This window comes from Lontra canadensis, unplaced genomic scaffold (genome assembly GCF_010015895.1).
Source record: "Lontra canadensis isolate GAN:19392208 unplaced genomic scaffold, GSC_riverotter_1.0 scaffold1, whole genome shotgun sequence".
In the NCBI taxonomy this organism is placed as follows: domain Eukaryota; kingdom Metazoa; phylum Chordata; class Mammalia; order Carnivora; family Mustelidae; genus Lontra; species Lontra canadensis.
Window position 1 is genome coordinate 34,586,580 of NW_022630995.1, and position 27,613 is coordinate 34,614,192.

The 27,613-nt window shown below is 34.3% G+C and overlaps 1 protein-coding gene across 4 annotated transcripts in view; it reads left to right on the plus strand.

Moving 5' to 3' along the window:
• PDS5A (PDS5 cohesin associated factor A) overlaps positions 1 to 27,613 on the plus strand; it is a 135,305-nt gene that overhangs the window by 67,230 nt on the left and 40,462 nt on the right. For 3 of the 4 annotated variants that reach the window (XM_032853003.1, XM_032852985.1, XM_032852994.1), the window contains exons 10-18: positions 1,284 to 1,378; positions 2,273 to 2,418; positions 4,367 to 4,518; positions 6,034 to 6,147; positions 8,505 to 8,586; positions 9,885 to 9,933; positions 10,164 to 10,303; positions 17,813 to 17,928; positions 26,244 to 26,349. In XM_032853003.1, coding sequence (XP_032708894.1) covers positions 1,284 to 1,378; positions 2,273 to 2,418; positions 4,367 to 4,518; positions 6,034 to 6,147; positions 8,505 to 8,586; positions 9,885 to 9,933; positions 10,164 to 10,303; positions 17,813 to 17,928; positions 26,244 to 26,349 — 1,000 coding nt within the window. Of the gene's footprint in view, positions 1 to 1,283; positions 1,379 to 2,272; positions 2,419 to 4,366; positions 4,519 to 6,033; positions 6,148 to 8,504; positions 8,587 to 9,884; positions 9,934 to 10,163; positions 10,304 to 10,749; positions 10,833 to 17,812; positions 17,929 to 26,243; positions 26,350 to 27,613 lie in introns of those variants that run through there. The other variant, XM_032853012.1, reaches the window with a different exon arrangement.

Here is a 27,613-nt window from a genome sequence, read left to right on the forward strand (position 1 = left end):
TATTACCAGTCTATCTGTTTTACTGTATTATTTTCCTTAATTATTTAGCAATAAGTGTTTTGATACTTTATAATTTAGTTGATCATAAATGGTAATGATTTCATTTTTCTCTGGCATTTAGAAAATTTATAAATCCTGGGGTGCCTGGGTGGCTCAGTGGTTGGGCCTCTGCCTTCGGCTCAGGTCATGATCTCAGGGCCCTGGGATCGAGCTCCACATTGGGCTCTGCTCGACGGGGAGCCTGTTTCTCTGTCTACTTGTGTTCTCTCTCTCTGTCAAATAAATAAATAAAATCTTTAAAAAAAAAGTTTAAAAAAGAAAATTTATAAATCCTAAAATTATTGTAATTTTAGTCTTTACTTAGGAAAGTAAGAAAAAAGTAAGCTTTATTTATTAAGACATTTATTGGGGCACCTGGGTGGATCAGTCAGTCAAGCATCTGCCTTTGGCTCGGGTCATGGTTCTGGGATCCTGGGGCATAGTGCTACCTGCTCAGCAGCGAGTCTGCTTCTGCCTCTCCCCTGCTTGTGCTCTCTCTCTTTTTCTCTCTCTCTCTCAAATAAATAAAAAAAATCTTTTTTTAAAAAGGCATTTATTATATAACTTTAATTGGTTATCTTATGAGATTACTTTAAAAATAGTTTTGCTTTTTAAAAACAGATTTTTTTAATTAACAATTGTTTTTAAATTGCCCATAATTTTAAATTTGAGAGTTGCTAAGTTTACCTTTATTATGTACAGGCTGGGATCTACATGTGGTGTTTCATATTTATTGCATTTTTGCAATATACTCAACCTTTGAAAGAGTACTCTAATACAAGTTCATCCCAGCATATGAAACTTTTTTGTTGTAAGGCAGTTATGACACATATATTTATGAACTTTACTTTGAACTTCTAGATCTGCCTCTCATATGATTTGTTTTCTACCTCTTCATCCAGTATTTTCCCCTTTTAACTTTTTTCAAGTACATTTTGTAGGTTTTAAATTTTTATTTTTTGTTTTGTGTTATAACTAGGCTCTTAAATTTGGGGCTCTACAAAGTATGTATTTTGGATTGGGGGATGTATTTATACTTTTGTTTTAGCATGGTAAACATTGTGTTTTCAAAAATGTTTTTGTGAAAATATGTATTTTTTTATATTCTCCCTTCAGAACATACTGTTATTATAAAATAACACACTTTTTTATTGGTAACTGTTGTTTATAGGCACTTATGTAATGTAGATTTGAAAATAATTATTTTGCCTTACAACTAATCTGTAACAACCTTTTCCATGTAGATTTAATGACATTCACGTTCCTGTGAGATTAGAAAGTGTGAAATTTGCCAGTCACTGTTTAATGAATCACCCAGATTTAGCAAAGGATCTCACAGGTAAGCTGGCTGATTTATTATAAATACGAGAGTAATCACACAAATATATTTTAGATGTGACCTTTGACCTTAAATTTAGTATCTGAAGAGGTTTTAACTCTCCCTCTACTTCAGTTTTTTATCAGTCCTGGGCTGATAAGTGATTTTTATATTTATATAATAAAATTACTCTTGAAATCTTCATATTGTAATCCTTCAGGATTTTTTGGAAATCATAGTTTGAGGAAGTAGACATTGGGTTTGGGCACAAATCATTATACCTATATGATAATTAAATTTAGAAACATAATCTAATAATAACCCGGAAAGTGATTATCTCCTGGAGTAGACTAGAATTTCCCATTCTTAACTTGAACATGGAGCATTTGAACTTGCTTGTTTGGTATTGGCAAATAAATGATTTTACCAAAAGAGAAGAATCATTTTTTGTTTTGGTTTTGTTTGTATTGTAATTATTTAAGAATCTTTTTTAGAGGTCATAGAATTATAGTTACTATGTATTTTATATTGTGTAATGTACAGAAATATACCTGTCAGCAAACTTGCTGTAAGCATTTTTACTATTTTTCTTTTATTTCTCTTAATTTGTACTGTAACTTAAATCCTGAATATATAAATCAGGTATTTCATTGTGATTTGACTTTTCCACAATAGTTGAAGTAAAATACATTATTTATTAAGATGTGACTCCAGTAAGAAATAGTGTGGTGTATTTTATTTTGTGATTATGTAGGGTATTGCCACATCAGAAATAAAATTATTTTAATTCATACCACTTTTTGTAAACATTGTTTCAGTATGGATAGAAGCCTAAAGCGTTAGTCTTTTCTGTCATTCTGAACATGACAAGTATCATAGCTAACATTTAGCTTTAGTTTTTTTCTCTTATTACAGAATATTTGAAAGTTAGGTCACATGATCCCGAAGAGGCTATTCGTCATGATGTCATTGTTACTATAATAACAGCTGCCAAAAGAGACCTTGCCTTAGTAAATGATCAACTCCTTGGCTTTGTAAGAGAAAGAACACTGGATAAACGGGTAAAATCTGAGGAATTTTATTCTTTTGTAATTTATTATATTTAAAATGTTTACTAAAGACAAAGAAATTATTTCTAAAGTTTTAATTTACCTTTTCAGTTACGAGTTTCAGTAGAATAGTGAGTGATCACCTATGTTGTTTTTCTTACAGTTACCATTTTCAAAAGTGACCGCGTCACATAATCTTAGCTGGATCTATCATTCATTGGGCTAAAAATATATCATACTTTATATGAAAGTGATATTTCTGTATCGCTATGCCATGCTAAGGGCTGAAGTGACAGTCATATGTTCAGATACTTTTTTGTGTGACTTCCTCTCTCTGGTTACAGTTAAAAACATGATTTGTTAAGGAAGACTAGTACTAAGAACAACAAAACCTGTTGCTAAGGAATAGTGTCAGCTGTAAGCCAGAGACAGACATGCCGGGCAGGCTGATTAGGCATCGTATTAACAACTTGAACATCAGTTACCTTTGCAGTGTGCTGTTTTATTTGGGGCATAGTTGAAAACACACCGTCCTCGTAAAACCAGTGTCCTTTAGCAGTAGTTTCAGAGTAAAACTATATTTCTTGGTTATAAAATACAGCAAAGGTATTCTTTAGGTTCTTTCTAACTATTTTGGTAGAGGAGGCAAGTATGTCAGGCAGGCGCTATTTAACATGTTCAACTGTATCAGTAATTACAACTTTGAACAAGTTTTTCCTCTTGGCTTTTATTTAAATGAAATGAAGCTCTACCTGTCGGTTAGCTAGTAACTTTCCCGCCCCAACCTCCATACACACACTTGATTGAAGGTATTACCATTTGTATTATTTCTTCGTTTTAGAAACATTTCACTCCTGCTTCTGCTAATGTTTGTTTATAGTTTCTGAAAGAGTTGAATAAATGAATCTTCCTGAGGCTGTGTGATATGGTCATAATAGCATCTACTAGATATTTTTTTAGGACCCCAATTTTGGTGCAGTAAATTAGATGACCTTGTGTATAGCCTTTCTGAAATTTGTTTTCTCCTCTGTAAAATGTGGGGACAGGACTTATTCTTAGATTTCACTGCTTACATTATTTGGTTTCATGTGTGAAATGTCAAAGGCATCAGTTACCTGTTATATGGGAACAAAGTTTCATTCCATCTAAATATCCTAAAAATGAAGAAATTATACAAAAGATTGTAAAGAAATATTAATGTAAATAAACCAAAGATCATATGCTCTGATTTGTTATTGAGACAAATATCTTTTCTAGTTTTTTTTTTTAAATTACATCTCACTGTCGTGGTTCTAACTGTAGGTTTTTATAGTCTCCTTTTTTTATCGACCTTCTTCCTGCCACCTTTCTTTCCTCCTAGCAAACTGTTCCAGTCTCTAGAAGTCCCAAAGAGTCTTCTTCCACTAACTAGTATGTGGCTAGGTAAATCATTTGCCCTTTTAATCTATAAAGTAAAGAAGTTCACTTAAAATGATCACTAAGGTGCTTTCCAACTTTGTAATTTAGGATCTTGATACTAAATTTTATTTTTATTCTGAGTTAATATCAAAAGGAATGTAATTAGGATAAAACATTACAAATGATAGGGCTTTTGGTTGCAGAGTAAATCACATTCTCTTTTACGTTTTCATCAGTTTTAAAACTTGGGCATATTTTTTAGACAGAATCTAATGAAATCATGTGCAAGATTTACTACTGATTGCTTGGCTGTGAGGGAAATAAATTGGTAGGTGATTTAGTAGTATTTGCATTAGACAATTTTTTAAATAGTCTGATTTATGAATAGGAATATTCAAAATTACTGGTAAAGCAATTTGTTGCTTCTTAGGAGAATAACTATTATGCCAGCTTAGGTACATATAAGTCTGATTGTAAAACCTAGTGAAGAAATGCCAGTTTTTGCAGATTTGTATACTAAAGTTTGGTATCTTGCTCATTCAATAAACTTTATACTTTTTAGTGGCGAGTAAGAAAAGAAGCTATGATGGGTCTGGCTCAGCTTTATAAGAAATACTGTCTTCATGGTGAAGCAGGAAAGGAAGCTGCAGAGAAAGTCAGCTGGATAAAGGACAAACTTTTGCATATTTATTATCAGAATAGCATCGATGACAAGTGAGTCTGGCATGTTGGTAGAATGGATGACTATAAAAGTGCTTTTGATTTTTTTTTTGACATATATACTTCTTAATTTTTTAATTGTTTCTAAATTTGGAAATCACTTTCTGCATATTTATACATTCTATATTTAAATAAGACTGGTACAAATTGTCAAGTAGCATAATTAAGTGGGTATGGGCTTTGGGGTCAGACCAGAGACCAGATATTCATTCTTCACCTTATTAGACGTGTGCTTATACACAGCTGACTTCTGTGCACCTTGGTTTTATCTAAAAAGTAATAAAGCTTTCCATACAAGATGGTCATGTGGATTAAATAAAAAAACAAAGCTCCCTAGCCCAAGCCTGTCAATATGAGACTATTCAATAACTGCTAGTTACTATTTTTACTTTTTTGCAACACAGTAGGTATCATTAGAGGCAGTGCTCTGATGTTTTTTTAATTGAGGAACAATCGACACATAACGATTATAGGTATATAACATAATGATTCTGTATTTGTATATATTGGGAAGAGATCACCACAGTATGTCAAATTAACATGCATCCCCATAGTTGTTACAAAATTTCTTTCCTTGTATTAGGGACTTACATTGTTTCATTTTCTGAATATTACTTGTAATTCTATATTGGGTTGTAGTAATGATTTTGGTTTTTGCAAAGTGCTTTGCAGTGTTTGATAGAACTAGACTGATAACTTCTGCATCACTGGCTGTGTATTTTATTGATTAATGAAGATTTCTAGTATTGTCTTATTCTTGTGGTTCTAGTTAATAAATATAAGCTTAGCAAGATGGTTATTCCAGTATCATTAAGGAATTTAGACTGTGGAGAGAAGAGAGATCAGCTACACACAGGAAAAGCTAAATTTTCAGGAAGTGGTAATATGAAGGAAGACCCCCCCCCCCCGATTTTAGATGACCTCATGGGAAAGGAGTTGGATTGTAATTGGAAGAAATTAATGTGTGTGGGGGGGGTGTTGGGTTGTTTTGGTTTGGTTTTGGGGTCTTTCTTTCTTTCTTTTTTCTTTTTTTTTTTAGAATTAGCTGTCCGTGACTGCTAAGTAATTTCCTGTAGCTCAGGAGTGATGAAGAATAGCAGGCACAGCCTCGCACCCTGTATTTAGGAATAACATATAAACCCTTTTAGAACAAATGTTCCATACTGACAAAAAATGAAGCCACAATAGCAACCATAGCTCTAAATTTTAAAATAACTATACCCAGGGTGCCTGCCTGTCTCAGTCAGTAGAGCATGCAACTCTTGATTTCACAAGTTCAAGCCCCACATTGGGCATAGAGAGTACTCCAAAAACAAAAAACAAGAACCACCAACAATCAAATAAAAACCATACTCCAAGGAAAGGAACTGGTCACCTACTAATCTTTTCCACTGTATTTACACACATAGATCTGGTATCTTTGCATGAGGTGGTTAGAATATAAAAGGGCTGTTGCTTCTTAAAAAAAAAAAAATAGAATAATTGTTATTGGGATTTTTTGTTTTATAGACTGTTGGTAGAGAAAATCTTTGCTCAGTATCTTGTCCCCCACAACTTGGAAACAGAAGAGAGAATGAAATGCTTATATTATTTATATGCTAGTTTGGATCCAAATGCTGTCAAGTAAGTTACTTTTTAAATGATTGTTTGGAGTTAAAGATTTTGTAAAATTACTTTGCCTTATCTAATTGTTGATGGGATTGTTGCTTCTTCTAGTTGAATCAAGAAGTCAGGGCGGTTTAGTCATTTAAGGGTCTGACTCTATTCGCCTGGGGGCTGGGCACGGAGCTTGATTAAGATTTTCTCCCTCTGCCCCCACCCAACCCACCCCTTGCACTCACACATGGTCTCAAGGGAAAAAAGAACCTTAGATAATGTTTATACAAAAAATTTTTAGAAGGTCAGAGAAATTAAAAGCAGAAATTCCAGTATGTGTAGACATATTTGGCAACTGAGTCAGTAACACAGTTTCAGGGATTCAAAGAAATCCCCTTGTCAAAATGACTTTTGTCTACCTGTTGAAAGGGATCTAAATTACACTGTTGGAGCTTTACAGTACGAATCCTAAGAACTAAATCCTGCTTCTGAATCAGGAAAGTATATTCAGATCACCCCTGTGTAGAATGACCATATGATTGTCTGAACTGGGATATTTTTGAAACTGAAAGGCGCTATTAATATTTTTGATCCGGCAGTTGGCATAAACGTTAACTGTCCCAGGCTAACTAGAATGTGTGGTCACTCCATTGTAATAAAGCTTTTTAAAAAATAAACATGTCCTGTCACTAAGAATTCCGATTATTCTGAAAAGAACCTCAGCTCGTGTGTGTGTGTGTGTGTGTGTGTGTGTGTATGTATTATTATAATATGTGTATATTGTATTTTATGTATTTGTCTTTTAACTTTCATATAATTTCAAGCTTATAGAAAAGTTACGGGAATAGTAGAAAGTGTTATGACGTGTGCCTTTTACCCAGATTCGTCATTTGCTTTATCATTTGCCATTTGCATATACTTTTTCTTTCTCTCTACATAAATATTTTTTTCTGAACCATTTGAGAGTAAATTGCAGACACTAGATCCATTTACCCCTAAATATTTCAGTGTATATTCCCTAGGAGCAAGATACTCTCTTATATGACCAAGAGTACTCTTACCAAAATCAAGAGATTTAACATTGATGCAATATCATTGTCTAATCTAATGTGTATTTAAGTTTCCTTAGTTATTCCAGTAATGTGCTTTATGAGGTTTTTTATTTTCCATTCTAGGATTACAGATCGTATATTTCATTGTCATATCTCTGGTTATCTTAATTTGGAGCCATTCCTTAGCCTTTCTTTATCTTTTATAACTTTGATGATTGGGAAAGAGTATTGCATGGTCCAGTCCAATTTTGTAAAATATCCCCACAATTTGGGTTCATCCAGTGTTTCTTCATTATTAGATTGGGCTTATGCATTTTCAGCAGAAATTCTACAGAGGTAACTTATGTTGGGTCCCTAGTGTATTGTATTAGGGGACATTGGCCATTTAAAAAATTTGCAGGTGGTTCCTGATGCTCATCCTAGGTAGTAAATCCCTGGCCTAAGGTTTTGATCTCTCTGTATTTCAAAATATTGGCAAATAATACTCCAGCATAGACTAATATCTCAGAGATCCCTCTGGGCACCTGGAATTATGAACTGGGTTTGTGAGAGAAGAAAAATTGCTTTCATGGAGAGAAGGAAGTCTAGAATAATAAATACTCAAGTTAAATTTGATGCCTTGAATCTGCATCACTTCTGTGAAGTTCATTTCTGCAGCCCTTCATTCATACCTCAGCCTACCATGAAAATGCCTTTATGATCTGATCCTTTTCTGCAGTGTGTTCCTGCTTCCTGATGATACTTCATTCACACTCTCTGCCCCAAATATGTAAAAAAAAAATTTTGTTACCTATCCCAGGCATTTTGATAACATTTTATCTTTTTTTGTACTAGAACATTCTAGTTTCCTCTGCTTAGAATGTCTTTCAGTCCAGGGCACCTGGGTGACTCAGTTGGTTAAGTGTCACTCTTTGGCTTAGATCATGATCTCGGGGTACTAGGTTCAAGCCCCACGTCTGGCTCCCTGCTCAGTGGGGAGTCTGCTTCTGCCTCTCGCTCTGCCCCTCCCACAACCTCCCACTACAGCATTTTCTTTCTCTCAAACAAATAAAATCTTTAAAGAAAAAAAAAAAAGTCTTTCAGTCCCCATTTACCTAGAAAGATCCTATTCATCGTCCTAAAACTTCTTAAATACTTTCTTTTATAAGAAGCCTTTTATTTACTATTTTAAACCTACCTGTCTTAGTCCCGTAAATAAATGCTGGTGCTGCTGCTTAAAATTTTTAAATAGATGGAGAAGCATGGTGTATCTGTCCCATACAGCAAGAAAAATAGTAAAGTTGAATAATTACCAGATTGTTATATTACATATTTTTTCATATTTATTAACAGAGCTCTCAATGAAATGTGGAAGTGTCAGAACATGCTTAGAAGTCATGTACGAGAACTGTTGGATTTGCACAAGCAACCTACAGTAGGTTCATGATTTGTTTAAATTAATAGTTTGTTATGGTCATTGTTCAGTTTTTGTGTAGTTACATATAATGAAGCAAGTAAAAACTATTATTGTTTTCCAAATTTTGGTTACACATAATTTCTCTAGTTTTCCAAGCTGTATTTTCACTGTAAATGAATATAACAAAATCTTATTTTCTAGCATGAACAAATAAATGGTAATTTCTAGTTTATCATTTTAGATACTAAGAATTTATATATGGTTCATCCATTTTCAAATAATAAGAATTAAGCATCGAGATAAAATTTTATGAGAAACCATGATTTGCTTTTTTTTACTCCATGATTTTGGGTCCTTCATTGTAGAGTTAATATCAAATTAGGTACCAATTCTATAAATATGGCAAAGTCAAATTAACAAAAAAATTCTGCCCGACGTCATCTGGAAGATGGGAGAAAGAAATGTGAATAATTTCTTAATATATTTCTAAATGTGTTTGCTACTAGAATAGGTGTTCTTAACTAGGAACTTGTAGACAGAGACCCTTCAAGGGTCTATTAATGCTAAAACAAGGGTTGGCAAAATTTTTTTATGAATGATCAGATTACAAAAATTTAGGCTTTACCAGCCATAAAGTCTGTTGAACTGCTCAACTCTGTTTCCAAAATCACAAAAGCAGTCATAGACAATATGTAGATGAACGACTGTGACTGTGTTTCTGCAAAACTTTAACAATAACAGATGGTTCATGGGACCATAGTTTACCAATTTCTGATCCAAATTATTCCCATGTCATACAAATTTAGTAATAAAGTAATACTTTATTATTGTGTTGGACTATACAAAATTACTTTTTGGAAGGTAGAGGATATTCTGAGGTTATTTAAGTAATAGGCCACAGAATAGTTAATAGAACTATTCAGAATAGGAAGAAATTTTTTTCTACTCTTAACATTTTAGTTAATTTTCTTTGATGTATAGTTTCACAGTAATTTTGATGATAATTATTTCCATTATCTTCAGGTCAGTATTCTGGCAAGATGTTTTCCTTGTGGAAGTTATGTACTCCTTTTTAATATTTAAAACCTCTTTATGACATCACCTTTCCTTCTCTTTGTCCTAACTCAATAGTTGTTGCCACTCCACAGTTCTTTGTTATCAACTTAAGGTATAGATTTTCTGGCAACTGGTTTGTGATGTTTTTTTGTTTTGGTTTAGTTTGGTTTGTTTGTTTTTCTTTAAAAATGTGTAATTGGATTTTCTTACAGAAATTTGGTAGCACATATGACTTCTTTTGTTTCTGTTTTAAATTTCAGTCAGAGGCTAACTGTTCTGCGATGTTTGGAAAGCTGATGACCATAGCAAGTGAGTCTGTTTATTCATTCCGTATATATGTATAATAAACATCAAAACAGACAAATAATTTACATAATGGGACTATCAGTTTAATACTAAGTAAGAGAAAGTAATCATCTTAATTTCTAAGAACGAGGGAGGCTGATTAATTTTTGGTAGCTCAGCATAATTTTTAAGAGAGCTTGCTTTTAGTTTGGTAGTTTTTCTTTTATAATACGGATTCTCTTTCAATTTTACAGAGAATTTGCCTGACCCTGGGAAAGCACAAGATTTTGTGAAGAAATTTAACCAGGTTCTTGGTGATGATGAAAAATTGCGATCTCAGCTGGAGTTATTAATCAGCCCAACCTGTTCATGCAAACAGGCAGATGTTTGTGTGGTTAGTAAATTATACTTCTGCACGTGTTCTTTTAGCTTTGCTTTGTTGAAATTTATATTTTATTAAAGTCTGCTTTACATAAATTATTTGTGTTAATTTAACAATATTGTGAACTCAAAATCATCCGGAAGTGTATCTGTGGTTAGCTTAGCTCTCTTACCACTGTTTAGCCAAATTCCAGGAAAAACACTAGAGAACTAAGCCAAAGAGGTTGGTCCTAGGAATTGAGCAGGACAGTATGCTTTGTATTTAGTAGACATTTGTTAAGTAAATAGAATTTTCTAAATGCTTATGTGTGTATGCATTTTCTTCACTCACGTATTAGCATGGAAATAACCCTTGTCAAGAAATTAGCAACAGTTACATTGCCATATATGCATTTATAGATAAGGTAATTCCTTTTAGGCTTTTGTCTTCATTCTATTCCTGGATTCTTTATTTTATAGAAAACCAGTATTCATTGAAAATATCAGGAAGGAAAACTTCATCCATTCATTTATTCAGCATTTTTCTGTGTTTGAATTTCAGCTGTACCATTAACTACCAGTGTGACCTTTAGTAAGTTCTTCAGTATTTTGTAGAATCATTTTTCTCATCTATAAACATTAAAAAACTCATGATTAGAAAATTTTGTGGGTGTATCTGTGTATATATATCATAATGCCTGGCCCTGCGCTGCCCTTTAGGATTTAAATAAATTATATTTCTGTCATATTACATATGTTACAACTACTGTGTTTGGGACCAGGCTTACAGAGCTGAGTAAGAGAAAAGAAAATTATTTCAGATATTTATGTCTAACTTTGTTCTAGAAAGAATTAGAGTGCAATAATTATTTGTGTATAAAGAGATGAGGACTATAATAGATGTATATACAAAGTGGTCAGTGCTCAGACTGCCTCTGCTTTTGCCCTTCTGAGCAGGGTGATTTGCTGAAAACAGTTAAAAGGTTGCATTTATGTCTTTGGCGTTTAGTATTCTAGTTCTAGAGTACTGTGTCCTGCAGGGTATCTACTAATGTAATTGGATCGTAGAATGAAATATTTAGAAAAGACCTTAGAAATAGTTGCTTTAAGGGCACTAGGGTGGCTCAGTGGGTTAAATGTCCAACTCTTGATTTTGGCCCAGGTCATGATCTCAGAGTCGTGAGATAGAGTCCTGCATGGGGCTCAGTGCTCAGTACGGAGTCTGCTTGAGATTCTCTCTCTCCTTCTGCACCTCTCCTCGCTTACACATGCTCGCTCACTCGCTCTCGCTCTCTCAAATTAATAAAATCTCTTAAAAAAAGAAAGGGTTTTCATTTTACAAGTTTACCTCATTTTACAAATAAAGACAGTGAATTTTAAGGTTTCAGCTGGTGATAGTAGCTGAGCTACAGGTAGAGTCTAGATCTTACGGGTCCTCAATAGTGTTCTTTCAATACATTCCATTGTTTGTAGGAGGAGCCAGTACAAACAGTACAAACTGAGTACTGCTCAACAAATGACCTTGAGAAAGAACAATCAAGTGGTGTTTTGGTCTGAGAAAACAGAAATTGAGCTTGAGTTTGAAAAAATTGCAAATAACATGAATTCCTACTATTTGTCAGACCATAAATATCTTAAGAGTTTCCAAATCCAAAAAGTATATGTAAAACAGATGTTTGTAACCAAAATATCCCAGGATGAATACCACGGCCTGCAGTGCAGCCAGTCAGCACTCCTGATTTTAGCAACCCGCGAAGTAGAGATGAGGACCGCGGTTGCACTGGGAAGAGCACGGTAATGATACTTTTTGGTGGGTTTGGAGGAGGGCGGTTATTCTGAGGATATTTTAAGAAATGGACCACAGAATAGCTAATAGAACTCTATTCTAGAAGAAAAAATTTCTGCTATTTATGTTTTTTAGTTTATTTTCTTTGATGGACGTTTCACAGTAACTTCTGGCTTTTACATTAGCATTGTGTATTCTGAGCACATTATTTAACTTATCTGTATATTCTTGAGTATAAAATAGGATTTATAATACCCTTTAAATTCTCAGGAAAATGACCACTGTTACAAGAGTTTTTGCTGTTTTCCAGAATATCTATATCGTTTTGTCTTTATCCACAAGGGCTGCTGGTACTAGTTAACATATACCCTCTAGTATCACATTCCTCTTTCCCTGACAGTTTCATTCTGAAGTTTTAAGAAAAGAATAAAGAAGAATAACGCAAACACTAGGGCACCTGCGTGGCTCAGTCGTTGGGTGTCTGCCTTCTGCTCAGGTCATGATCACAGGCTCCTGGGATTCAGCCCCACATCGGGCTCCCTGCTGAGCAAGGAGCCTGCTTCTCTCTCTCCCACTCCCCCTGCTTGTGTTCCCTCTCTCACTGTGTCTCTCTCTGCCAAATAAATAAATAAAATCTTCCCAAAAAATTTAAAAAAGAAATACACAAAATTTACTTTCTGTCACTCTATGTAGCTTTTGTTCCATCTCTGAGAGTCCCTTTCTGTCCCCTGCTAATGTGTATATACTTCCGCTTCCTTTTTTTCTAAATGGCAGTCACTTCTCAAGAGGTGACCGTTACTCAGTAACAGAATTTGTGGGAATGGAGATCAAGCACTTTGAGCAAGGAGTAATAGACACATACTGTGGATTAATACATGTATACATGATGCTGTAGTGAGAGAGAATGAGCAATGGTATTATGATACATGCTGGATAGATTGGCTTTCCCTTTGGACTTCAGGTTTTGAGTTTCCACACCTTGGTCCTAGAGACGGATCACATATTTGCCATAGCATGAGCTCTGCTTGCTCTTTTATGCTGTAGCACCTCCGTGTGAGCTAAACTTCAAGATTTTCCAGGAAGCTTATTAATTGAACATTTGAGACAGTCCTAGGTTTGAATTTCAGCTGTGCTATATACTACCATTTTGACTGTTGGTGAGTTACTCAATATTTCTGAGCTTCCTTTTTCTTCATCTATAAATATTACCAACCTCATAAGATTGTTAGAATAAGATAAGATGAAATTTTGTATATGACCTAATACAAGATCTCTTGCACTGCCCTGTGAGATGCAAATGAAAAGTAATTCTTGTGGTGTTACATATTCATAACGAACACTAGGAATTCTTAAAATAAGTGGATAGGGATCCTAAATCTCCATCTTTTTAACAGTCTTAAAGTGATTCTGATACCAGTCTTTCATGGACCACACCTTAAAAAACCCTTCCCTGTGGGGTTACCTGAATGTGCATTGTATCTTCTGAAGGCCAAATTTTGGGTTGTCCCTTGATCACCATTATAGACACAATTATAGATCACTACATGGATTTAGTAAATTGCATTCTACATGGTCTCTCATTGAAGTTGCAGTTTAGGTGACAGAGGCAGGCAAATATTTCAATAGAGAATACAGTGTGGTAAGTATTCTGATAGAATCTTGCACTTCAGTGACAGAAAGGAACAGCAGGGATGGAGATGGCAATAGCTTATTTTAGAATAAGTGATTGCAGAATCGAATCTTAAAGGGCGAGTGGGGATTAGACCACGACTTCAAGAATGACTGCTGTATTTCTAGCTTAGTGATAGGTTAACAGGGAATATGTTTGAAGGGTAGGAGAAGATAACAATGTGTGGCCTTGCAGCAGCTGTGTTTAGAAGTCTGAAATTTAAGGCTGGTTGGTATAAACGTTTATAGGTATAGTTCCTGGAAGAAGTAGAGAAGAAAAGAATAAAAGGAGAGAGAGATGCTAACTTACGCTATTTAGTAACAATCATCATGTGCTTCCTGTTTTCTTTTAATTTAACCTTTCTATGGTTCAGTGAGAAAGATATGAGGTGTGATGTGATTTATAGTAAGAAATATATATTGGGTCTTGTCCCCCATTTCTGGCACAGACCCAAAACCCTTCAATTTCCTAAGTGCTGAGAGATGGGAAGTTGTCTTTTGTTATGTTAATGGTTCCTTTGGCAACTCACCTAAGGGTGGGGACTGCTTCCCCGCCTAGCCAATCACATGATTAGAGGGTTAGAACTGTCATTCCTACTACCCTCTGACATTTGGGAAGAGCAGAGGGGCTGGAAATTGAGTTCAGTCACCAGTTGCCAGTGATTTGATCATCAAACCTATGTAATGAAGCCTCCATTAAAAACAAGAAAGACAAGATTCAGTGAGGCTTCCAGGTTGGTGGACATGTGGAGATTTGGGGAGAGGGTCAGGCTCACAGAGGGATTAGGAGTTCTCTGTCCTTTCCACATACCTTGCCCTGTGCATCTCTTCCCTCTGGCTCTTTCCTAGATCTACATTCTTTTATAATAAACCAGTAATCTGGGAAGTAAATTTTGCTCTGAGTTTTATGAACTACTCTACCAAGTTCGTCAAACCCAAAGAAAGAGGGGATCATGGGAACCTAGATTTACAGCCGGTTGGTCAGAAGTGTAGGTAACAACCTGGGCTTTCGACTGATGTCTGGGGGTTGGGGGGAAGCAGTCCCTTAAGACTGAACTCTTAACCTCTGGGAACCAACCAATGCTACCTCAGGGTAGACAGTATCAGAATTGAGCTGAATTGTAGGAGATCCTGCTTGTGTCCGGAGAATTGCTTATTGGTAGGGGAAACCCACCCATCTCTCTCTGTCTCTCTCCGGGAACCAAAAACAACAGGTCACTGTAACATGAAAGTTAAACCTTTAGAAACTGCTTCTCATGAGAATTTGCCTTTATCTAGTTTACTGTTTCCAGCTACAAAAAATATTGATACTATAAAATCCTCTTATGGGACATTTTGATTAGGAAAACAAAAGTATATGAGAGGGAACACTGTAAAAGAATACTGTTTTGTTTTTTTTTTTTTTTAAGCAAACAAAATATTGTCAAAATGAGAAAAGAAAAATGTATGAAGAACAAAGAATATATAGATGCAGACTTCTTTTTTTAAAGATTTTATTTATTTAACCGAGAGAGAGAGAGAGATCACAAGTAGGCAGAGAGACAGGCAGACAGAAAGGGGAAAGCAGGCTCCCTGCTGAGCAGAGAGCCCGATGCAGGGCTCAATCCCAGGACCCTGAGACCATGACCTGAGCCGAAGGTAGAGGCTTACCCCACTGAGCCACCCAGGCGCCCCCAGATGCAGACTTTTTAAGCTGTTTTGTAATAACAAAATTAATAAATTGTAAGCTTGTTAAAATAGGGGTTGGGGCACCTGGGTGGCTCAGTCAGTAAAGTGTCAGACTTCAGCTCAGGTTATGATCACAGGGTCCCCAGATCAAGGCCTACCTCTGCCTCCTTGCTCAGCAGGGAGTCTGGTTCTTCCTCTGTCCCTCTCCCACTTGTTCTTGAACTCAGGTGCTCTCAAATAAAATCTTTAAAAAAAAAAGAGAGAGAATAGGGACTATTTCTGTATTTCCTTGATACTTGTTAAGGGTGCTTAAAATACTAAATAATAGTGAATATCAGTAGTAGTATCAATCTGCGTTGTTACCGGAGTTGGTGAGAAATTTTGGAAATATTGTCAGGGGTGCAGAAAGAATTCATTTTCTTTATTCTTTCCGCTGTCATTTCCTAAAAGGATTACAAATGATTACTTCTGTTTGAAGCTTTGTCAACTGCTTTTCAGTTATAAAATTTCTTGTTTGTGCACTGAAATTATGTGTAGGTATACTTTTTTCTTCTTGTGTAAAGAAAATAAGGAAACTGTTGATTTGTTGCTACAAAATAATTAGTTGGTTTTTGTTGTCACAAACTAATTTAGCTTGCTGCTTATCCCTAGTATCACTTAAGATTATCACATATCATTGTTATGCAAGAATACCTAAATATTGCATTCATAAAATATTGTATGAGGGATTACTTAAATGTAAGGTTATATTGGAATACAAAATCATCACGTTTTAAAATTTAATTTTGTCAGATGCTTCGGTGGCTCAGTTGGGTAAATCATCTCATTCTTGATCTCAGTTCAGGTCTTGATCTCAGGGTCATGAGTTAAAGTCCCATGTTGGGCTCCACGCCCAACTTTAAATATACTTTCAAGTTTTACTTTAAAATAAAAGTTTATTGTGTCTAGTGTTATTGTTTATGTACCTAGGTGTATTTTATAGTGTTATAACTGATTAGGTAATTGTGAATTACTCTTACTCCCTTTGGCATTTCCTTTATTTTTTCTACCATTACTGTTTCTCCTAATGCCTAGTTTTTCCTTTTTTAGTAATCTGTTCCAAAGTACTGACTTTATAGTTTGTCTAGCAATTTTCCAATAGATTTATTTGTTATTAAATGATCACTGACTTTATCTTAGGTTAAAGCATTAAAATTTTTTTACTAGGGAATAAATATCTCCTTTTAGGGAGATTCACACAAAATAAGTTTGATTTCAAAAGATAGTAACGTACTTAAATTCAGATTTAAAATGTATACCTATGGGTTAGAGCAAAGTATGTAAGGACTGAGCACTAACTGAAATATTTTTATTTTCTCAAATGCTAAAATTTTGCTGAGTTGGTTTACAGCTTGCAAAATAAATCAGGAATCTCTTAAAGACTAAGAAATTTTCCTGAGACATGCTCTGTTAACAAATATGGATGGTATCAAATTTAATATTTTTATAATTAATGTCAAGATGTCACTGAAACTACAGTAGGAATTTTTTCCTTTTCCCCTTGTCCTCTGAACATGTATCACTAATGTTGGGGTTTGTTTTGTTTTGTTTTTTTTTCTTTTTTTTTTTATGAAAAGTGACTTATTTGTTAGTGCTTTTATATTTTGGAAAGCACTGTTAATGTGCTTTATCCTCTCAGACAAAATTTGCATCAACTTATTACAGATCTCAATTAAAAGCCTCATTATTAAACTTCTTTCCCCAGTGCCCAGGACTTTGTAAATTTAACCTTCTCTTTGGAGGCTCTATATATTTTAGAAATTGCTTCAATAATGTGTTTTCTTTGTAGAAGATATTTGATGTAATACCACTGTCTTTGAAATCAGCTATGCTCTTCCAGAACTAAAAAAACTTTATGTACTACTTTCACTTTTATTTATGTACTACTTTTTACTTTTTGTAAAACTGTTAGTTACTTTATGTACTAAAAAATTATGTACTTATGAATCTTTCCCTCTTTAAAAAAAACAAATCAATAACTGAAATAAAATACGTATTATAAAATTATTATGAAATAAACATTATGTTTATTAGTTTGAAGTAAATTTTGAAATTAACTAGTAAGACATACCCATGAAAGTTTAAATTTTTAACTTTTAAAAGTAGAGCATTAAAAAGGATTGTTTACTAAGCAATAACTTCGTGGGAGAAATTTGAGAAAGAAAGCATTAAGTCATACCATGTCATCCCCTTTCTGTTGTCCACAGTCCAGATTTTGCATTGATTACCTGATGAGTATATAATTTTAGTCAGGGTCTAAGACAGAAGTTTAGTCAGCTCTAAAGCAGATTCTGCTGGTTTTGGATCTTTAAATGCTTTTGTTACCTATAATCTTCTTATTTTGAAAAATCACACTTACGGTAAAATCTTTCCTTTCTATAGAGAGAAATAGCTCGAAAACTTGCAAATCCTAAGCAGCCAACAAATCCTTTTCTAGAGATGGTCAAATTTCTGTTGGAAAGAATTGCACCTGTGCACATTGATTCAGAAGCCATAAGGTAAGCTAGGAAATATATTCACTCAAAAATAGAACATAATCTGAAACCACAGTGTTATAAATTTGAATTCTGGGTCCCTAAGAAAACCTAAAAGTTCCCCTGTATGCCTTTTTAATGGCAGAAGGATGTATTATTGAAGTTGAAAGAAGGGCCTGCTTTGTTTTCTGGTCATTGGCTTACTTCAGTGCGTTTTTATTTTTTAAGGGTTCTTATCTTTAGCCTGTATGTGCTCATTAAAGAAAACCTAGAACATCAAGAATGGAGAAAGAAGAAAATTTTGTATCTGTAGGATATCAATCAGTCTTTGAGTTTTCTTAACCATTTTGATGGCCATACAACATTCCTTTAATATATATCACTGTTTACTTGAAATACGTGAAAACAATAGTATTTTGAAAAGAGCACAAGTTCCCCTTAGACTAATCTGGTTTTATAACCGGTGTCTACTGCATACCAGTTTTGTGGCTTTGGAAGAAGCCCAGTAATTTATCTGAGTTTTCATTTTATTTTTAACTCCAATATGTTTGTCATAGCTCCCTGTTGGATGATTATGAGAATCAGAGATAACATGTAACACTAAGCAGCCTGGCATAATAGATAAGCTATACGTCTTCATTTTCACGTTGGGTTATTACAAAGCACTTAACTGGTTCTCTCTCCCTCTTGGTTTGGTTTGGTTTGGTTTGGTTTGGTTTGGTATGGTATGGTTTTATTGGTTCTCTTTTTAAACAGCCTTGGATTAGAGGAGCTGGTTCTAGCTATTAGTTATTTGATGATATGTGAACTACCGCTTTTGTTGTATTGAAATGCCAGTTGTTTTGACTTTCTAGGGCCGCCATAACAAAATACCACAAACTGGGTGACTTAAACAACAGAAATTAATTTTCTCACAGTTTGGAGGCTCAAAGTCCAAGAAAGAGGTGTCAGCAAGTTTGATTTCTTCTGAAGCCTCTCTCCTTGACTTGCAGATGGCCTCTTTCTTTCTGTCTCCTCACAAGGTCTCACATTGTCTGTGTTCTAATCTTTTCTTCCTATAAGGACTATAGTCATATTGGATAGTGCTCCACACATTTCACTTCATTTTTTTTATTATATCTTTTAAGGCCCTTGTTCCAAGTATAATCACATCAGGTACTGGAGGTTAGACTTCAACAGTACACAACTGAGCTAATGACAGCGATGTTTGTCTTTTTTCTCTTTAACTGATAATTCCTTTTTATTCAGTTTTCTTACTTGTGAATAAAACTAAGGATTTTAGAGAATAAGTGGTTTGTTCACAGCTGGGTAATGACAAAAACCATAGATTTATTTGTTTATTTTTCCAAAGGATGGAAGTAATTTTTAATTTTTTTTATTTGGGTCTACTTCAAAACACAATGTTACATTAGTTTCAGCTGTACGACATAGTGATTGAACATCTCTATATCAATGGCTCACCACAGATATAGCTCCCATGTATCACCATACAATGATATTGTATGTACATGAACTATATTATATTTATGCTGTACTTTTTATTCCCATGATTTATTCCATAACTAGAAGCCTATATCTCCCATTCCTCTTAACTCATTTTGCCCATCCCTCCATCCGTCTTCCCTCTGACAGCCATCAGTTCTCTGTATTTATAGGTCTGATTCTGCTTTTTGTTTATTTTTTTTCTTAGATTCCGCATATTGGTAAATCATATGGTATATGTCTTTCTCAGTCTGACTTATTTCACTTAGCATAATACCCTCTAGGTCCATCCCTGTTATTGCAAATGACAAGACCTTGTCTCTTTTTATGGCTGCATAACATTACACTGTGTGCGTGTGTGTGTGTGTGTGTATCCATTCATCTATCAGTGGACATTTAGGTCGTTTCCATATCTTAGCTATTATAAATAATTCTGCAGTAAACAAAAGGGTGCATATATCTTTTCAAATTAGTGTTTTTATTTTCTTTGGGTAAATACCCAGTAGTGGAATTATTGGATCATATGGTATTTCTATTTTTAATTTTTTGAGGAAACTCCATACTGTTTTCTACAGTGGCCATACCATTTACATTCCCACCAGATTTATTATTTTGATGTCACTGTCCTTTGTTCTATGCCGTTTAATTCTAATGGGGTAAATCAAGGATGTAATACATGTAAGTAGTACTTTTGCCTTTGTGTATTGACTGTGAAAGAGACATATAAGGGCATTTGCTGTTTGTTTCCATGAAGCTTCATAGGGTTTCATTACTTTTTTTTTTTTTTAAAGATTTTATTTATCTATCTGTCAGAGATCACAAGTAGGCAGAGAGGCAGGCAGAGAGAGAGAGAGGAGGAAGCAGGCTCCCCGCCGAGCAGAGAGCCCGATAACGGGGCTCGATCCCAGGACCCTGGGATCATGACCCGAGCCGAAGGCAGAGGCCTCAACCCACTGAGCCACCCAGGTGCCCCGGGTTTCATTACTTTTGTAAATTATAAGCTAGTGGTTAATTTCCAGTCTTAAAAGACCAAAAATTCCATGTTTTCAGTAACATCATAGGTGTTTAGGCTCAGAGAAATCAACTTAGGGTTTCTGAGAGACTAATTTTATGCAAAATTCCAATTTATTAATTTTAATGAGAAATATATATGTCATATGATATTCTTTCTGTGTAATCAAATCTTCATGGACTATTAAATTACAAATAGATGGTTTACTTATTCACGTAACATATATTTAATGAAGCAGTTTGTAAAATACATTGGGTAAACTGGAGAAGGATAGTAAGATAACCCAAATTGTGTGGGATAGATTTGTTGTTAGAGAAGGCTCTGAAATAGGTCACACATAAATGGGTAATGAAAGATCAGTAGGTATTATGGAGGGTAGCCAGGTAAAGATTGCAGGGGAAGAGCAGCCCAGGCCACTAGCCCTGTGTCCTTGGGTAGATTATTTAAGCTGCTCTGAGCTTTAATTTTCTTACCTTTAAAATAAGAATAATACATTACAGTAACAACTGGAATTGTTGAGAGGCGTAAAATGACATAGATATATAAACTACTTAGCACAATGCCTCACACATCGTAATTACTAAATGAACAGTAGTAGCTATTTTAGGAAGAAAAATTAGACAAAACAAAGGCAGAAGGAATCAAGAAGTAGTTAGAAAATTGCATGTACTTTTAACCATAAGGAAGGAATTTGGAAGAAAGGAATGAGGATAGTAGAAAATCATCCTAAATATAACCAATTTTTCTTTAGTATATTTTCTCCAGATTTGTGTTTATACAAATACACATATGCATGGTCCAGTTAGTTATTTGTCTTTAGATAATGGTTGAGAGTGAAGTAGTGATTGCAGTAATGGTTGAAACCTCAGGGAGAGGGTAAATTTTAAAAAGAAAAAGGTGAGGACTGAATCCTAAGGAAAATTAAGAGGCTGGCAGAAGATAAGAAATTCATCAAATTCTTAGAAATTTTTAATGACGTGGTATGATGACAGGTGGTAACTAGACTTACTGTGGTGACCACTTCAGAACATTTATAAATTCCAAATCATTATGCTTTATACCTGAAACTTATATAATATCATATGACAGTTCTTCAGTTAAAAAAAAAATTTTAAGAAGGCATGGTCAACAGTGGAAGAAAAATTGGAAAAGAGTGATAACAAAAAAGACAGACTAGGGGCACCTGGGTGGCTCAGTGGGTTGAGGCCTCTGCTTTCAGCTCAGGTCATGATCTCAGGGTCCTGGGATCGAGCCCCATATCGGGCTCTCTGCTCAGCAGGGAGCCTGCTTCTTCCTCGCTCTCTGCCTGCCTCTCTGCCTACTTGTGATCTTTGTCTGTCAAATGAATAAATAAAATCTTAAAAAAAAAAAAAAAAAAAGACAGACTAAAAGGTGGAGGGGTCAGATGCTACCCAGAAGTTAGATAGATACTAAAAAGCATCCATTGGATTTAGAAAAGGGAAAAACATCACAACGGCCAGAATGGTTTCTTTGGGGGAGCAAGGGCAAACCCAGATGACTCAACTATTGAGAAGAGCTTAGGATAGTCCTTCTCAATATCCATATCATGATACACAGAGAAAATGATAATATTTGAGATATTAATATTGGAGACTGCCCAAGCTCAGAGGCAATTGGCCTGACTCAACAGGATCCCAGTAGGTTCCACTTAGCAACCTTTAGGTATGAGAAAATCAAAGGGGATAAAGACCTTGTCACACTTTGAAACTCTGCTTTAGGAGATAAATAGGGATGTGGGACAGCCACTGTGGACAGTTCAGCTATAAAAAGTAAAGGAGAAAAATGAGATGATGGGAAGGGAGTGAACTTGAAGAAGGGTCTTTTGTTGTTTTTAATGAAGGAATTTTGAATATTGAAATACCTTTGAGGGGTACTAATAGAAAAGAAGAGAGGTTGAAGATGGGGAAAAGGGAATAGAATAGAATTATAGAGTAGAATAGAATATAGAATATTCTATAGAATAGAATAGAATTATGATAGTGCAGCATCCCTAAAGAAGAGAAACAGGAAGAAGGAAATCTTCACCTATGACTTGAAAAAATAATAGATAAAAATTAGAGAAAGTTAGAAGGTAGGGGTATAGAAAACTGGTTTTCACTCAGGGCCTCCATTATTCTCTATTAGGTTAAAGGTAAATAAAGTAGGTAGTCTGCTCAGCGGAAGGATTTAGACCTGAGGTAAAATGGTGAAGATTTGTATCCATTGTTATACAGCATAGAAGAGAAAGAGACACATAGATTTCCCAAGCAGTTTTGAACATGTACTCGAATTGGTAATAATTTTTGCTGCATGATACCCCTGTGAAGTATATGGAGTATGTATTATTTCTGTAATTTAGAAATGAAAGTACTTTAATGAGAGGAAGGACTATAGTCCTGGTTTCAAGACTTATAGCTCTACTCATAATGGTGATCAGCCCACATTATAATGAAAAAAGATTATGCCTGTCTTGTTTTGCACTATATTTGCAGGACAGATTCTAAGACTTGGCACGTAATAGGTAGTCAGTAAAACTTACTTAGTAAATGCATGGCTGACCTCTTACAAATAATCCCATACATTTATAAAAATTTTAAAACACATTTATAATCTTGTTAAATACATGTATCATTTATAGCATTTCCTCCTAACAGAAAGTTTAATTCAGAGTATTTTTCTCAAATTAAAAATAACTTTTTAAAACTATATAATGTCAGAGCTAATAAAACTTTTAAAACAAAGTATGGGGTGAACAAGATCTCTTAAATGGGACATAAAAAGCACAAGCAGTGAAAGAAAATTAAATACCTTCTCCTTTTTGCAAGACACCATTATGAGAAAGAAAAGCGAAGCTACAGAGTGGAAGAAAAGACTTGCAAAGTATATATCTGATAAAAGATTATATCCAGAATATAAAAAGTATTCTTACTACTCAGTAAGACAAACGATACAATTTAAAAATGGACAGAAGATTTGAGCAGACTTCAGCAAGTAAGATACACAAATAGGAAATAAGTACAGGAAAAGGCAGTGAACATTATTCCTCATTAGAGAAATATAAATCTGGATTACAGTGAGAAATAACACTGTACAACCATTTGAATGGCTAAAATTAAAGATAACTGTCCATACCAAGTGTTGATGATACAAGAGACGGTTTTAACATTAAGTAGACATAGAATGTTACCATATGACTCAGGAATCCCAATTCTAGATATTGCCTAAAAGAAAAAAAAGCATAAATTGCCATAAGTACATATACTTAATTGCATATAGCAGCTTTATTTTTATCTTTAAACTAGGAATACCTAACGTCCATCTATTGGTAATTAGATAATCATACTGTGATACATCCATACGATACAATACTTTTCAGCAGTAGAAAGGAATAAACTGTTGATTCTACTCAACAACATGAAGGAATATCAAAAGAATTATGTCACATAAAAAATGTCAGACATAAAATTAATGAAATTTTAGAAGTGGTAAAATTATAGTGACAGAAACTAGATCAGTGATTGCCAGCATGGAAAAAGGAGATTGACCACATAAGGGGACATAAAGCAGTTTTTTTTGTGCAGAGGTGGGAATATGTGTGTGTGTGTACACACAATGAAACACCACTTTACACCCAGTAGTATGGCTGTAATCAAAAAGAGGAGTTGGAAAAGATGCGAAAAAATTGTTACCCTCGTATATTTCCCATGGGAGTGTAAAACGATAGAGCGGCTTTGGAAAACAGTTTGGCAGTTCGTCAAAAAGATAAAACATAGAAAGTTACTATAGCTACCAGCAATTCCACCGCTGTATATATGACCAAGAGAAATGAAAATATATGCCCATACCTATATATGAATGTTTATAGCAACATTATTCATAATAGCCAAAAAAAGTGGAAACAACCCAAATGTCTATCAATTGATGAATGGGTAAATTGTCTTATATTCATATACTGGAAGGGTATTCAGGATTAAAGTGAATGAAATACTGATGCATACTACAGCATGGAAAAACCTTAAGAACAGTTCGCTAAGTGAAAGGAGTCACAGAAGACCATATATTGTATTTTATTTATATGAAATATTCCGAATCGGCAAATGTATGGCAGCAGAAGGTAGATTAGTAGATGACTAGAGCTAGAGGAGGTACAAGTGCAGAGGGGTGACTCCTGTTGGAAAAGAGGTTTTTTGGGGGGATGGGAAGAAATCTAAAATTAGATTGTGGTAATGGTTATACACCCCTATGACTATACACTAAAAACCACTGAATTACACATTTTAAATAGGTGAATTATATGATAAATTATATTTCAGGCTAATGTTTACACACCTCCCTAATTTGTTTTCTCAAAAAAATTTTTTATTAATTGAAGATACTTAAGGTTTTTAAATTATTCTTGTGATGTAAAAAAGGAAACAAAAGTGTTTTAAATTGTATAGATGATGCATCTGTGCATCTTATATATTTTGTACTTAAAATTTTTTAAATAATTTAAAATATGCATGTTTTTCCAAAGGAAAAATTTTAACCTAAAACTTTTATCATTAGCTTCCATTTGTTAAATATTTGCTATGTACTAGGCTATTTGCTGTAATATTTAATGTCCTTCAAAATACGGTAGTATTATCTTCAGTTTGAGGACGCAGACTCAAAACTAAAAATCACATCTCCTTTTACTTAAAATAATACCATGTTGCTACAAGCCTGATTTTTATTGACCAAGTAATATTGCTTTGTGGTGGTTAGGTATGTTTGAAAACTAATTCCATAATGTTGGACAATTAAATGGTTTTTTAAATTTTTACTTAGATTGTAGTTAGTTAACATACAGGCAGTACTGGTTTCCGGAGTAGAATTTAGTGACTCCTGGCTTACATACAACATCAGGTACTCATCACAAGTGGCCACCTTATCCCCATCATCCTGCCCATCTTCCACCCACCTTCCTCATCAACCCTGAGTGTGTTCTTTATTGTTAAAAATCTCTTAAGGTTTGTCTCCCTCTCTTTCTTTTTTTTCTTTTCCCTTCACATATGTTCATCTGTTTTGTTTGTTAAGGTCTACGTATGAATGAAATCATATGGTATTTGTCTTTCTGATTTATTTCACTTAGCATAATACACCCTAGTTCCATCAACATCATTATAGATGGCAAGATTTCATTATTTTGATGGCTGAGTAGTACTCTGTGTTATATATGTACCACCTCTTAATCCGTTCTCCCGCGGATGGACATATGGGCTCTCTTCACAGTTGGGCTGTTGTTGATAATGCTGCTTATAAACATCAAGGTGCAGGTGCCCCTTAGAGTCTGTATTTTTGTAACTAAATGGTTTTTAATTGATGGGCCTATTTATGAATATAACATGCTTTTGATGAACTGCTTCTTTGCTCTGAGTTTCTAGGAATGTAATTACTGATTTGGTAAATTAATTATCAGATTAATTTAAACATCTTTGTCAACATTTTGCTTTGAGTGAATTGTCATTTGCTCATTTAGCAACAGCCATCTATTGTTTTTCCTAAGATTGTAAATGATACCTTTACATATAGAAATCAATATTAACTTAAATTATATTTCCAGTATGTGTCCTTTAATTTCAGTTGTGTTGGTTTGCAGTAGAGTTACACATGGAGTTTGGGAGGTGGTATGGGCAGAGAAACTAAAAAAATAAGCTCAGCTGTCAAAAAGGGAGCAAAGTTTAAAAAGTTACAAAATAACTTTTACCTCCAGGAGCATGTTTGTATCTGATGTTTAGATCCATGTGTATTCTGCCACAAAGCAATTAGGATACAGTTACTAATCTAGTAAGGTTACTAATTTAGATTTTTCTCGTTTTAATAGTGCACTGGTAAAACTGATGAATAAATCAATAGAGGGGACAGCAGATGATGAAGAGGAGGGTGTAAGTCCAGATACAGCTATTCGTTCAGGACTTGAGCTTCTTAAGGTACTTTTGAGATAATTTTGTCTCCATGCCTTTCCAGTTTTAATTTGAACTCCCTTAAGGATATGTAAAAAAGAGAAAGTATATGCAAGGGTTGAGCTTTATTTCACTGGAAACTATTTGAAAGATTAAACATTTGTGGTAGAAATCATAGTTTATAAAAACAGTATATTTATTTTACATTATAATAATGTAATTGTTTTACATTATACAATAATAATTTGGGAGGTTTGCGGTTTCATTCATCATTTGCATACCTGTATTTAATAACATGTGCTTGTAACAGTATGTTCTAAAGAATCCAGTCTTACCTTTCATCTGTACTAGTAGGAATATGTTCGCAGGAATTACATGATAACATCTGTCTGATCAGGGAATTTTTAAACAATTTCTAATCATATTTATATTCTTATGCCAAAGAATTCAGAGAATAGAGCAATTAATAAGAGCCAGGTCAAACAAGCCTTTATGGACAAGGTATGACTTAATCTAGGGGAAACACAGCACAAAGAAACACAAGAAAATAATTTTTGGCATACTTTAGGAACTGTTGGGAGTCTAGTTATGCAGAGAAAAGGATTGCTTTGAGGAGTAACAGGAAACAAGGTTGGTTTTAGATTGTGGAATGCTGATGGAGCAGAAAGGTATTATCAGGGTTTTTTATTCTGTCTTTTAATATTATAACAACTTGACAGAGCTTTCATCAGATGGAGTAAAGAGGAGAGGAAATTGAAGGCAAAGAAACATTTAGATCACTACAGTATATAAGCTAAGTGAGAAAAGACAAATCAGTGCAGTGAACATGAGATAGAAAAGAGAGTGATGGGATTGTATTGGAACAGTCTTAAACATAATTTCATGGAAAGAATTTATATGCTTAGCATGAAAAATTCTAATTATATTTTTAATGATGAGGTTACATTTTTAAAGTAATTTTAAGAATGAAATCTTTAAGATAAACATTTTTAATAGGTTGCTTCAGTTTTTCAAATTTGATTCTCCCATTTTTTTTCTAAGTAAAACTTACAAGGTTTTATCTTATCAATTTATTAACATGTCAACATATTATCTAGGTACTGTCAACAAGGACCTAACCAAATGAGACCATCTCTTTACTTTATAACTGAGTAAATAAGTGCTTATTGAATAAGTTAATGAAGACTATATACTCCATCCTCTGCACCCCACTTTTCCACTTTTAGCCTTTATTCCTGATATTATGCTAACTAAATTGTTTCCACTTCATGGAAAGTAAACTTTGCAGATA